We start from the raw sequence: 13,260 nt of genomic DNA, 5'->3' as shown, positions 1-13,260 counted from the left end.
TTTTTGTGACACACAACTTACACCTCTCCTCACATACAAGGAGACAAACAGACCAAACTTATTAAACGTCAGTGTCTTGGAGCCACTTAGTCATGTTTTATTAAAATGACTCACTGCGCTTGCTTTGAATTATTTCCAACGGAGATGAAATAGCCTTAAAAGTAAATGCTTTATTTTCATATTATACTTAAAAATATTTAGTTCAAAACAGTCCTGCCAGTTTGTGATTTATGCTGAATTTCCACCCCTATATTTTCCACATTGCATATTCCAGGCTCATGAAGGCTTATATGATGAAAGAGAATAAGTAAGTGAGTTAGCACCAGGTGAACCTGCCCTCTTCTTAGCCATCCTCATGGGCTGACACTTCAAACTGCAGTTTTTATCACAGTATCAACCTGGACTTTTGAACTGTTTGAGCTTCATGAAAAGGTAAAAGAGAGTGTGCTCATTTTATGCTGGACAGCAACGTTGTCTTTTGCAGTGTTCGAAAAAAAGGGAGTCTTTTCATACAAACAGAAGTGTGCAAGGTTTTAGGAAACAAAGAAGTCAAGGGGCCGCACTTGACAGAAGGGAAGCAACGATGAAGTGGTAGTGGTGTTGTTTCATTTGGCTATCGCCAAAAGAATGGAATTAAAATCTTTACATGTTTTCAAACTGACACTGTTTTCAATCTGTCCACAAATGGGTCCATCTACTTGTAACATCTGTTCCAAGTTCTGAACACCTCCTGCCCAGAAACATCTGGACACATCTCCCTTTTGCAAAACCAGACAGCTGCTCGGCCTATTAGCACCAACTACTCCATGCACATGCCTGCATATGTGAGCGCATACATACACAGAGCTCTCAGCCCGAGCTGCCGGCAGGTCTCAACCACGTTCCTGCTACCACAGATATAATAGCTCTAATATGAATAATGAAAGTGTCACTTTACACAGAGTTCACTTTACATCCCCACTCTGTCAGTCCTATGAAGCATCTCCTTCACACCCTTTCCCCTTCGCCTGGGTGCTTACGCAACATCTTCTTAGTTGCGGCACTTGTTTTTATAAACCACAGTGTGACCCATCATAAGAAAACTGGTGCAGTTTAGAACAAAACAGTGGTTTTACAGATGCTGAATCTTTCCTTCCGCACAGTGACACTTCACAAAATCATAAAAGTATAATGTGTGTCGATAGACGGACTTAACCAAATGATTTAGGGAGGGATTCGAAGGAATTCCTCTGATGTAACGAGGGATACATGAGACACAGACCGTGCTATTTGGTCTCATTTCGTTTTCCACAGAAAATATCTGCAGGTCCCTCATAGATCCTAAAAATACACAATTGCTCACAGATGTAGCAGAAGGACAACATGATAATAGTAATTCAACTCGTCAATGTGAATTCAGTTCTCAATCCTGAAGCAATCCTGAAGTTTGGCAGTTCTTTTAAGACCTCAAAGACGTCCTGGGAGCTTGGAAAGGAAGCCAGGATATTGTGCCTCACTATTTTGCTCTCCGCTCCCTGCTCTTTCTTGGCGTGAAAATTACAGATTATGGCCAACTAAGTGAAAAAGCACTGACATTAGTCAAAGCCTGACATGTCTCCATAGCTTTTGGGTATGAATGTTTGGGTGGAGGGAGAGTGGCACAGTGGTGTGGAGGCGGGGCGGGGGTTCATAGAGCAGGGGAAAGATTGATTTCTAATTAACAAGCCGGTTGCAGTAATGAAAGACTAGATGGTCTGTACTGGCAGTGGATCAATGGGGAGCGTTTCCCTTGACATCCAGTCTTAATCACACCGGCTCAGCTTGGTAAGAATGCACTCATTGCTGTAATTAACGTTGTCATGCTCCCTCCATCTCCCCTCTCTCATCCCCACCTCTTTTCTGTCTTAACCTCTACCTCAGACCTCTGCTCGCACTCGATAGCAGCGATTGCTCAATTACACTATTACTCGCCGGTATCCTCTGCTGTCGAGGCGCAGTGGCGTGTGCACATGGACGAACATGTTGAGTCGCCAACAAAGACACTGTGATGCTTATTTACCGCACTAAACTCCAGTTACTGGTATTTGTTGTGTTTGGTACCAAAGTGGCAGCTTTTGAATTTGTTCACCACAGTACTTACGTCTGTGGTTCAGTAGTAGACTACTTTAAACTTCAGCCAGGTCTCATTCACAATCCCAAGTACAGAGTCTGCAGTTGTCCCTGAATTTCTTCTGTAAATTGATATGCATGCTAGTTTGAGGGTTTCTTAATTACTTTTAGTTATGTCTGAGTCATGTCTGCTGAAATTGTGACTCCAAAACAGTTTAATTTAAAGGTTGAGAATACAGGTATTTTCCTGATATTTACTCCATCTAACCATCCATTGTCTGGAACCACTTATTCTTTACAGGGTCACAGTGGGGCTGGATCTGATCTCATTGGGTGAGCGGCGTGGGGTACACCCTGGACCAGGCGCCAGCTCATCACCAGGCTGATATTTACTCGCAGGATCAAAAAGCACTAAATAAATAAAAATTTGTCATTATTGACTGCCATCTCCAGAAGGGGCTGTGTGTGATTGAGAGTCGGCCTCATTTCATATTCTTGCTTCCGGCAGACAGTTAGCGCTGAGTGCTGGGTGACAGACACATCTCTGACAGAAGAAATGAGCCAAACAGAGAAGGATACTGTACTTCATGTCGACTGGACACAGTTTTAAAAAGTGACAACTTCCACATAAGACAACAACAAGCACAGGGGGAACGGGCTTGGTGTCCTGTATGAAACTAACTGTTGGTTTCTTATATTCAGATTGTTTGTTTTTTTAAATGTTCACTGTTCTCTCACAGTTTGGTGAGGTTTAGGCAACAGAGCGATTATGTTTGGTTTGGAAAATGATCATGGTTTGGGTTTAAATCAATCTTTTCCAAATGTTAACCACATGTTAGAAATTACAACTTCTCCCATGCAAATGTGTTTATGGTCATTTTCCTGAGTTGCAAAGCTGTGACACAACAAAAAGACGTGACTGGTCAGTCTCACTGGTGGTCCTGGAGCAACATTCATTACAACGTTGTTGGAACAACGCCACCCCTGTTTTATCAGATCGTTGGATGGACACGGGCATCAGACTCCCGAGAGCACTGTGAGACAAGACAAGTGAGATTTCTCTGAATGTCAGTTGCCTGACACCTGAACACCTGATCCACTGAAGTGTAAGACATGCTGCTCCTTGGGGTGCTCCTTGGTGGAGAGATATTTCTTATCTAAAACAGAATGAATCATTGATAGGCTGTTTCAATGATCTAGCCTGATATAGCCTGATTTTCAATGATTGCTACATTACACAAATACTTTTAATGAGATACGGTAGGGCTAGCATGCGTTGCAAGAAATCTTCCTGAGAAACCCTTAGAGCAAGAGAAAAGTATGACTTTTCATCATCTTCTACTGGGAGCATCTCTGTGGATGTTCTAATCCTGAGTCAGAGCTCAGTGATGACACACAGACCTGTGGGGGCTGGTAGGTATGAGGTTTGATATGTGGGATTTCACAACAGAGCATTAGGGGAATGAAGTATTTTCAGGGGCCCTGTAAACACAAACCCCCTCACCCATGCTGTCACTTTCAGCCGGGGTGTGTGCGAGCTTGTGCATGTGCGCAGATGTGTAATCTGCCTCGGCCAGCCTGCCGTGTCTCCGTGGGCAGAGAGGGCCTGCTTGTTTGAAGGAGGCTGGTGCTGAATGGGGGGTAGTGCTGGGGCTAATCCGCCTGTGCCACGCGCCATGTGCCCAGCACCCAGCACCCAGCCAGTTGCACCACGCCGCCTCCTCTGTAGTGGGTCCATTGGAGCGCTACAAGGCCCTCTGAATGCTATCAGCACAGACGACACACTGCCCCCCAAGCAGGGATTACAGCTCTCTCTCAATGAAGCCGCCAGGAGGAGGATCCAGAGCAAGAGGAGGAGAAGGAGGAGGAGGAGGTACACAGTCCTCCAACAGGAGCTCCATTCTCTAAAAGGAAGAGGCCATCGGCAAAGCTGACACGCTAATCAACAGCGGCTGGGAAACCACCCCATGAGAAAAACGCGTCCAGCGCGAAGGACGGGGAGGAGGGAAGAAAGGTTTAAAGGGATCCATCACTTTTTAAAATCCGGCTTAGGGCCACTTGGTACTCCTTAAGGAGAATGAACACTGGTCCATTGTTGTGAGGTAGATTGGGATGGGGGCATTAGCATGAGTTTGCATAGACACACGGAGCTCGTAATGTCACAGGCAGACTAGTATTTAGGCTTTCTGAGTGAAAGAAAAACCTATAATTATGTTTACAACCTGTCTGTAAGTTGAAAGTAAACATCAAAGAGGAAGACGCAAAGGGGGGGAAACCGTAATGCGCCCATAAAAAATAATTTAAATAGACTGTAGAGGGGTGTGTCCCCTGTGTTTTCAATTGGAAAACTTAGGCAGTAAATACAGTGTGGTTGAGATTCATCCTCACACCCTCAGGGTCCAGAGGATGTTGTGTGGGCTCTGTGAGCCTGTGTTCTGTTTCTCACTAAGGGTTTACCATGGGGACTGATGTATATACAATGACTGAAATTCAGCATTCCTCGTCAAAGTTAATCTCCAGCAACAACAGGAATGTGAGTGAGCAGCAAACAAGAATCCTATGAAACGCTTCAGGCGTGGAAAAAAAAAAAAATATTCACAATGTCACCATATTTTGGGTTGTTCCAGGAGTGGAATCTCTGAAACTTAAACCTCCAGACGCCAGAGAGAGGCTCGAGCGAAACGCAGCGAGCAAGAACACACTGGGACAGCAGGAGCCGAGCATCTGCACACCCCAGCTTGTATTATCAACACAGAGGCACTCCAAAATCAGGCGAGCCCCCAAAAGGCAAGCACACACTCCAACATCCTGAAAATACTTACGCCCACTCGTCTGCCCACTCGTTAAAGTTACTGAAAACACAACTCGCATTTTGCTTGTTAAGAGCTTTCCTGTTTTGGCTGGACAATGAATCCGTTGAGGAAATTGAAAATAAAAATTGGAAGAGCTCCTCGCCGCTCGCCCAGATAAGACTGGCGCAGGCACACACCTCTGCCTGGCAGAGATCCACTCCCTACCTTCAGTTGTTTTTGTTGGTTTTTTTTTCTTTTAGCTCTCTCTACCACACCTGGCACCATGCTGGCATCATTCTGCCACCAGCCTGGCAAAGGCTAACAATGTCACCGCTATCTGAGCCGATTCTCCGTGCTCTGATGCAGTAAATCAATTTTCCAGAAATGCAGCATATAGGTGGCATCTGGGCCGTCTCGAATTCTCTGGAGCTGCTGCGGCTCACCGCCTCCTCGCGAGGAAACGCAAAGCAGAGGCAGAGCAAGTTTGCACAGTCACAGGTTTTGCACAGTATATTCTAATAGCTAGAGCACGTTCCTGTGAAAACAACTTGACACAGCCGTTTAGCACCTGACAGGAGGAAAATAGTAACCTCCTGTTCACATTATCATGTCGTCTCCTGTTGTATCGTCCGCACAAAGAATTGTAATAGCCCGCTGATCAGGGCGTTTGTGTTTAGCGAGTGGAACATCTGACCTGTCTCGATGTCATGATGGATCACCCACTAAGAGCCGAGTGCTGCGTGCACGGCCAAGCGTGCACGTGTGACAAAGGGAAGATTCCCGATGAATATCCATTCTCATTTCTCGCCCATCTGCTCCCTCATAGAAAGGAAACTGGCATATCTCGGTGAGTACAATGGTCTTTAAATGGATCATCATTCAATGTCCTCAAAGACAGAACACCCAAACACACCCAGCAAGCCTGGACAAACAGTAACACACTTGACACACTTCTCTCCACTCAGTGAAGTGACCTATTCAGACAAAGCAGCAGGAGGCAGAGGGGCTGAAGAGCCGGGGAGCTAATGAATGCACGCGGTTTGGACCACTTGAAAGTGCGAGTGCTATCTGCATGTTGCTTTTGCTTTGCTCACAAGAGAGCCCTATTAAACCATTAGCCCCTCTCCTCCGTCGTATGCCTTCTTTTTCAGCATCCCCGGTCCTGAAAACTAGGCCAGCCGTTTGATGGTTCACTGACCAATGCTTGCTGCACCATAGGAAAATACTTAAGTGTTTTCCCGGACTTTTAAATAGATAAACAGAAAAAAGGTTACAGTAAAGATGAACAGAGACATAAGGAGGGAGCGCAGGGAGCACCAGCCAAATCTAATCACGCTGCGGGAACAGAGCTCCGAGCAATGCGGCACTGACAAGAAGTGGTCAGAGGTCAGAAAACAGGCCCTTAGCAGTCGCCCTCAGAGGTTAAGAGCTGCAGAAGGCGATGATGACATCCGACGGGCGGCTGACGTCACAGCAGATCGATGCCATTTCGGCGCAAAGCCTCAAACATGTGTTTCCATGATGTCCAGCTGTTGCTTTGCTGATACGAGCTGGTATAGGGTAAGATGTTATCTGCTTTTCTAGAGCCCTGTCGGGGCCTCGTGCCTGTGACCTTCACTTCAACGAGACTGGCTCATTGTTCTACAGACATCAGTCACGGGGAAAAAAAAAAAAAACTCCCCCAACCACGACGAGTAATCAACTTTGCAGATAGATAATAGGCCTCCTTCCCTTTGCAAAGCACACTGAGTTGTTACTGCCGGTTGGCAGGAGAGCTGCTGAAGTGATTCACAATGTCTAATCTGATAGGTTATCACGGGGATGAGCTGATGGCATTTTGTGGGGATGAATTTATCTCCAAGTTCCCATTAAGAATGTCATTTAGTGGCAACACCCAAATCTCCTTGAAATGTTGATTGTTTCTCGGGCGTCCTCAATCATTTGCACATGAAAAGCTCCGTGGACCGGGGACTTGTGTAGAGACCATTGACAGAGTAGCAATGGCCATTTCAGCCCGTACTGTCAACTAGTCCTCTAAGCAGCCTCTCTTGTTTGGCCCTCTGTCACTTTCCCCCCTCGCGCCACTGCGTCTCCTCCTGTTTTTTTGTTTTTTTTCTATTGTGGCAACCGCGGTAGAGACAACCTGCCGAATCCCATTGAATGTTGTTTGGCTTTCAATAGTGTGTAGGAACAATGAATGCAGCGAGAGGGAGAGCCACGCTGCCTACCTGAACACACATGCCTCGGCAGGGGCTCGCACGAGTGGCTCGTTCAGTGCTCTACACCGACTTCAACAACCCTGCATATAGAAACACACACAAAAACTCTGCCACTGTATATGCAAATACACGCACAGGGACACAAGCGCTCACTTAAAGGGACAGTTCACCCCAAAATTTAAAAAAAACCAAAAAACTATTATTTCTCTCAGCACTAGTGCTATCTATCCGTCTAGATTGTTTTGGTGGGAGACTTCAGCTGCCTTCCTCTCGAATATAATCTACACTATATTGATAAACTCGACTGCAAAGTCCCTTTTCAGAAACCGTGACCCAGTTACTCAAGATAATCTGGTTGTGAGCATTTTCATGTCGGAACTTTTGGCTCTCTATCGAGCTACGGGACATCCGCCGACCGAATCGCAGCGCAGACAGAAACATTCATCCACTCGTGGAATAAAGGTAAGCTAAATATGCTAACTTAGCTAGCTACTGCCTCTCGTCCGTGAGAGATGTATGCTACCATATGCGCAGCGACAATGTTTGCTGGTGTAGCTCGGCAGAGGGCCAAAAGTTCCGACCCAACGAAGTTGGTGGGTATTCTCGAGTAACCGGGTCACGATTTGTTTTCGGATTTGTCTTTGGCACCTCGAGAACCGCGAGGCATGTGCCATCTAGTTCCGTTACAGTCAAGAGAAGGCAGGGGTCTCTGTCGACTCGCACCAGATCGATAAATGGCACCAGAGGTAGGAGGAAAATATGTAAGCCATTCAAATTGACAGCCTACTGGACACCAGACATAACAGTGTCTTCTTGACAAACAAACATGCAGTGTGCTCCAGACCACTGGCACGATAAACACAACTGTAGCTTCAACCACAAGCGCACACGCCTCCATTACTAACGAGAATGAAATCAACAGAAAAATGGTACAAATTCCTCGACACACAAAGGCACTCAATCAATCTCTCTGGCCCCATTTCTGCTCAGGCACCTCCATTTTTCCAGCTATTCTCTACTGACTTGCAGAGGACACCGCGTTGCCACGTAATTCCCTCACCAATCTTTTCCATTGCGCTTTCTAATCACGCCGTGTAACGACAGTAGAATCGCGTCCCCTCTGCTCATGATTTGAATCCAATGTGCTTCACTGGAAAAGGTCGTGTTTTCTGATACTAAAACAGTCTGTTTGGAGGAATTTTTGTCTCTTCCTGTTCCCCCTCCACTCTGTCACCGTCCCCTTCTGTGAAAGTGAACATGTAGCGTTTCCAGAGCAGGCGGGCGAGAACCAACAAGAATGAGAAACAGCGCTCTCTGATTGTGTTTAGAAACAGAGCTCTGGGTTTCGTTTTGTTTTTTGGTTTTTTTTGCATTGCGATGTTGCTTCTTATAAACATGCGGTTGCCGACTGAAGAACATCTCGCATTCCCACAGCAGTGCTGAAGAAGGTCGAAGACAACATTTTCAGAAAATGCTTGAGAGAAAGAAAGAAACCGCTTCCTGAGTGTTACTTTAAAAGTGGTTCAAAAGGGTCGTTTGATTATTTAGAGGACGGGCTCAAATCCCAGCGTGACCTTACTTTTCTTTGCTTCATTCTCTGCTCTGAAAGATAAGGCTATATGTGGGCCGTACGAGTGTGTGTGTGTGTGTGTGTGTGTGTGTGTGTGTGCGTGAATGACACTCTGTCTCCATTTGTCTTGTACACGGATTGACCCCGAGAGACTGAGCGCAGGCACATAAATCTCCACACATCTTTTCACCTCTCTTCCTGTTTCCCAGCAGTTCAGAGTGTCTCCACAGTATTTCTGTTTTCCGTTTTGTCCACCGTGACCCTGCCAATACACCCACCCTCTCTCGAACATTTCGCACAGAGAGTAACGCAACCTCTCTTGGTCATTTCATTCTGATAGCTAAACACAGTAATCTGGTCCGCGGCACACACGCATACACACACACGGAGCGCGCTGCCCACACATGGTCTTATCACTCGAAAGCAACGGAGAGGCAGAAGGTCAGAAACCCAATTACTGTACGATAAACGGGCCACGCAGATTCTTCCTGTTGCTTCGGCGCGGAAAAATACAGAGGTGGTGCTTTGAGACACTCACCTCCCGTCTCCTTTCATAGGGGGTCATCCGTCTCTTTTTCTTTTTCTAACTTTCTCTCCCTCCAACTGACAACCCCTCTCTCCTTTTGTGCTCTTTCTTCAGCTTTTTTTTTTTTTTTTTTCTCCTTTCTCTCCAGCCCCTTCAACAACCACACGGCCAGCATTTTCTAATGCCTTCCGCCCACCATTTCCACACGCGGCTCTCTCAGCGGTTAGATCACACGTTGCTTTTTAGAAGATTAAACCAAATGTAATCCAGAAAAACTAATGCCCAGAGAGCGCATAAAAAGCAGCGACGAAAAAAACAAAAAAAACAAAAACAATCGAAAAACAAATTAAAGAAGCATGCTGGAAAAAAAATGGTACCAACACTTCTCTTTCCCAGAAGGTGTGATTACTCTTATTCCCATTCTTTCTTTTTTTTCTCTCATTCTGCTCCCTCCATCCCAACACCTGTGTATTTAGCACTCAAACCACCTGATTCCTGCCAGTGATTGTGGTAAGAACATCTATGGATCAAGGTATGCAAAGATGAGAGCCAGATGGGAGAGAGAGAGAGAGAGAGAGAGAGAGAGAGAGAGAGAGAGAGAGGGGGATTGCTCCGTTATTGCACAACTAAACACACAGCCAGCCACGTTGCACTTGCTCACTTGCCATTTATCCTTCCCTCCCCATGCAAACTGAGTCAAAACCCCAGGAAATGTAACAATGAGCTGCCATCATGTGCCAAAACATGGGACGGAGAAAAGAAAAAAAGTGAGCAGCTTGGAACCCTGTCATTTTTTTGTGTGTTTTTTTTCTCCCGTGCAAGCCCCGCCGCTGGTATCTTATCTGCTCAATCCTCTCATCGTCATTTAAATCTCCCCCTACTCCATCCGATCCCAGCCGTGGCCCTATTTAAATCTCTCCCTCCTCCCAGTCCACCACATTTCTAATGCTAATTATTTAAACCTCTCCGCACGCTCTATCCCTCCCATCCACCAGCTAGTTATTCAAATCTCTCCGCCGCCCGCCCTCACTACATGCCCGGCCCCAGTTAAAAGGTGCTTGACTGAGGGGTTGATCCGGGCTGTAATTTTTCAGACAGAGGATAATACAGCTCCTTCCAGATTCCTCTCCGTCCCTGCTCTGTTTTCATATCCTTTCTCTGTCTGTATACAATTACACACACTTGGCGGCACGTATCCTTTTTGAAACGAAGGGGTTTATTTGCCATGATAATGGAATGCATCTGTTAACAGCGCAAGAACAGCGTAATAAATCCGCTGTTTGCCGTATCAGATTTGGTGGAATACAACAAAGACGGGGTTAGGAAAGGATGTGGGAACTCAAATGTACACAAAATGTGTGTGTGTTCAGGAAGTTAGATATGATCAGTAATACACATGAAATGAGTATACATCCAACTCTTAGAGAAGAGGATATCTGCATGGGAATGTGACCCCCGTCGGTCCGCGGTGGCCTGTGCGGGTCACTGTCCCCAGTGTTAAGAGAGTGGTGAGAGTGAGTGACTGAGCACTGGTGACAGTCTGGGAGGTCAAAGAGAATCTATTTTTTCCAGAACCAGGTGCCAGCAAACCACTGTGGGAAAGGGGCCGTTAAACTCGGTCTCCTCGCGCACTCTACTCATGGTTTACCAATTTCCGAATCTTTTATTCCTATCGGTCACAGCACCTCATTTCTGTGCTGCTCTGTTTGTCCATTCTCACTCACAGTTTTTTTTGCCTCTCTCCCTCTCTCTCTCTCTCTCTCTCTCTCTCTCATTCAGTTGGAGGTTTCTCGCTGTTAGTCCTGTGGAGAAGCCACCTACACATGGAGCATCAGGATCACAGCTCAGTAAAACACCAAAGCTGCTCACGGCGCTGAACAGGAGTCCCACTCAGCATCACTACTTATTACAGTTACATAAATGCCGGTTTCCAGCAGCAGCCACCCCACACAAACTGCACACTCCCATATGCACACGCCACAGCAGAGCCTCATGTTCGAAGCCAAAACATCTGCAAGAAAATGTGTTTGCTGCACACACGTGCGTGCAGAATTCTCGATCGTGAAGTTGTTTCTTAATATCTTTAATCGGCTCTCATGCATTTTGCAACAATTTTAGCACAATTCAGGAATGAAACGTCCACAGTTGTCAAAGTGACAGTCTTTCCAAAGAGGAAACTATGAGAAAATAATACGAAACACATTTATTTTGCACAACCACTGAAATTTACAATCAGAACAATTCAGCACATTTCTTTTTTATGTGATTCAGTACTCTTAAAGATAAATCCATGCAGCAAAAAAAAAAAAAAAGAAAGTGGACACCATTCGGGGTGTGCTCACCTTGGTACTCCTGTCCAGGGGTGTAGGCGGTGGGATTGCCTGTAATTTGGAGGGTGAGTAGCACCTCCCCCCCACCTTCTGCCACCCCGGTTCCCTCCAGCTCCCCGTGATGGGTACACAGGAAGAAGAAGGGGTTGAAACGGGGGTAGAAGCTTGCAGGGGGTGCCCCGAAATCCATGCTGCTGCTCCCCAAGACTAGGGCCAGCAGGGCACAGCCTAAGGCACCCCCGAGAGAGGCCCGCGCCATGGCCATCTGCCCCTCACCAGGCGAGGGACTGTGAGGTTGGAGGTGGGTGGAGAGGTGAGGAGAGTGATGAGTGGGAGCGAGGAAAGGCACAGGTAGAGTTCCAGAGGACCGCTTTCGGAGTCCACAGATGAGCCGAAAGTCCAAAAGTGGGTGCGTGAGGGTGAGTGCGAGTGTCTGTATGTGCAGTATTTATGTCTGTGAGTGTGTGTGGGCTTGGCCGTCGGGAAAAAAAAAAACTGTAAAGCTCTGCTCTCCTGCTTCCTCTCCCTGTCCTACCTTCACTCTCTGGGAGTTCAGAGCTTCGCCTGTGCTGTCCTGCTCCGGCGTTTAAATACCTCACCCCCTCCCTCTGTTTCCCTCTCTCCTCCCACCCTCCCTCCCTCCCTCGCTCTGCCTCTCTTTCGCTCTAACACCAGCTTCACGCGTGCTGTATGCGCTCTACGAGACGGCCTCCCTCCTCTCTCTCATCCAGCTCTTCTCTCCTCCCTCTTCCCTGCCAGTCTATCACTCTGCCTTTTTCCTTAATCTCTTCCTCCCCCCCTCTTCTCCCCTTCTCTTTACCTCTCACTAACCCACTGTGTTACTCCACGTTGCTCTCTTGTATCCCCCCTCCTGAGACCTTGACTGTCTTATCTCTATGCATCTGTTAGTTTTCTTCATCCCTAACCAGCCCACTGTCATATCCCTTTTCACTCTCCTCTCTTTCCTTTGTCTTTTTGCCCATCCACCAGACTGTCTCCTCCTCTCCCACCCACTATCACACCTCCTTCCTCCCTCCCTCTTCCGCTCTCTTCACCTCCCTCTCCTTCCCCGTGTCTCTCCGCTGCTCTCCCACTTGGTCCCCCTCCCCTCTTTCGATCTCCCTCTTTTTTTTTTTTCCAACCCCGTACCTCTCTGTCTCTCCCCTCGTCCTCAGCAGCGCTCAAATTTGTTTTTCTTCTCCTCCGCCGTTGCTTTCTTCATGGGTTTTCCATCAGAATCTCCTTTTCCACAGGATTCTCCAACTTTTTTCCCTCTGTCGGAGCAGCGTGCGCCGCCTCTCTGCTCCAGATTAACCCACCACTACCGTGCAGGCACAAGGCACAATGCTGCTTTCTCTCCTGCTCCTCCTTCGCCAATTGATGGATAAGTGTACTTTCAACACCCTGTACTACACACCCCTCATCTCACACTCTCTTTTTTCATACAAAAGATAAATGCCAACATGAATCTGCACCTCTTACACTTTTCATCCATGCACTCCACCGTCTGCTCGTCCATCTCTCGCTCTACGTGAAAGTGATACACTATTCCTCCCCCCTTTTCTCCCGCATTAAACATATTATCACAACGGAGGAAACTTAAAGAACTTGCTGTTAATGCCGCTGAGCGTCTCCTCTGGCGTTTCTCTTTAGCTGCCTGCTGGGTTTGTGTGGTTAAGTGCCTATTACAGACATAAACACTCCTGAGCCAGTGAGCTGCACACACTCACACACT

General features: G+C 46.9%; 1 protein-coding gene across 2 annotated transcripts in view; it reads right to left on the bottom strand.

Moving 5' to 3' along the window:
• reln (reelin) overlaps window positions 1-12,084 on the bottom strand; it is a 91,562-nt gene extending 79,478 nt beyond the window's left edge. For both annotated transcript variants that reach the window (XM_037107303.1, XM_037107304.1), the window contains exon 1: window positions 11,538-12,084. In XM_037107303.1, the coding sequence (XP_036963198.1) occupies window positions 11,538-11,790 (253 nt within the window). In that variant the 5' untranslated portion in view covers window positions 11,791-12,084. The remainder of the gene's footprint in view (window positions 1-11,537) is intronic.
• Between the last annotated feature and the right edge of the window lie 1,176 nt (window positions 12,085-13,260).

The sequence above is a fragment of the Acanthopagrus latus genome, chromosome 8, assembly GCF_904848185.1.
Source record: "Acanthopagrus latus isolate v.2019 chromosome 8, fAcaLat1.1, whole genome shotgun sequence".
Lineage (NCBI taxonomy): Eukaryota > Metazoa > Chordata > Actinopteri > Spariformes > Sparidae > Acanthopagrus > Acanthopagrus latus.
This window is presented reverse-complemented; position numbering and strand designations above follow the sequence as displayed.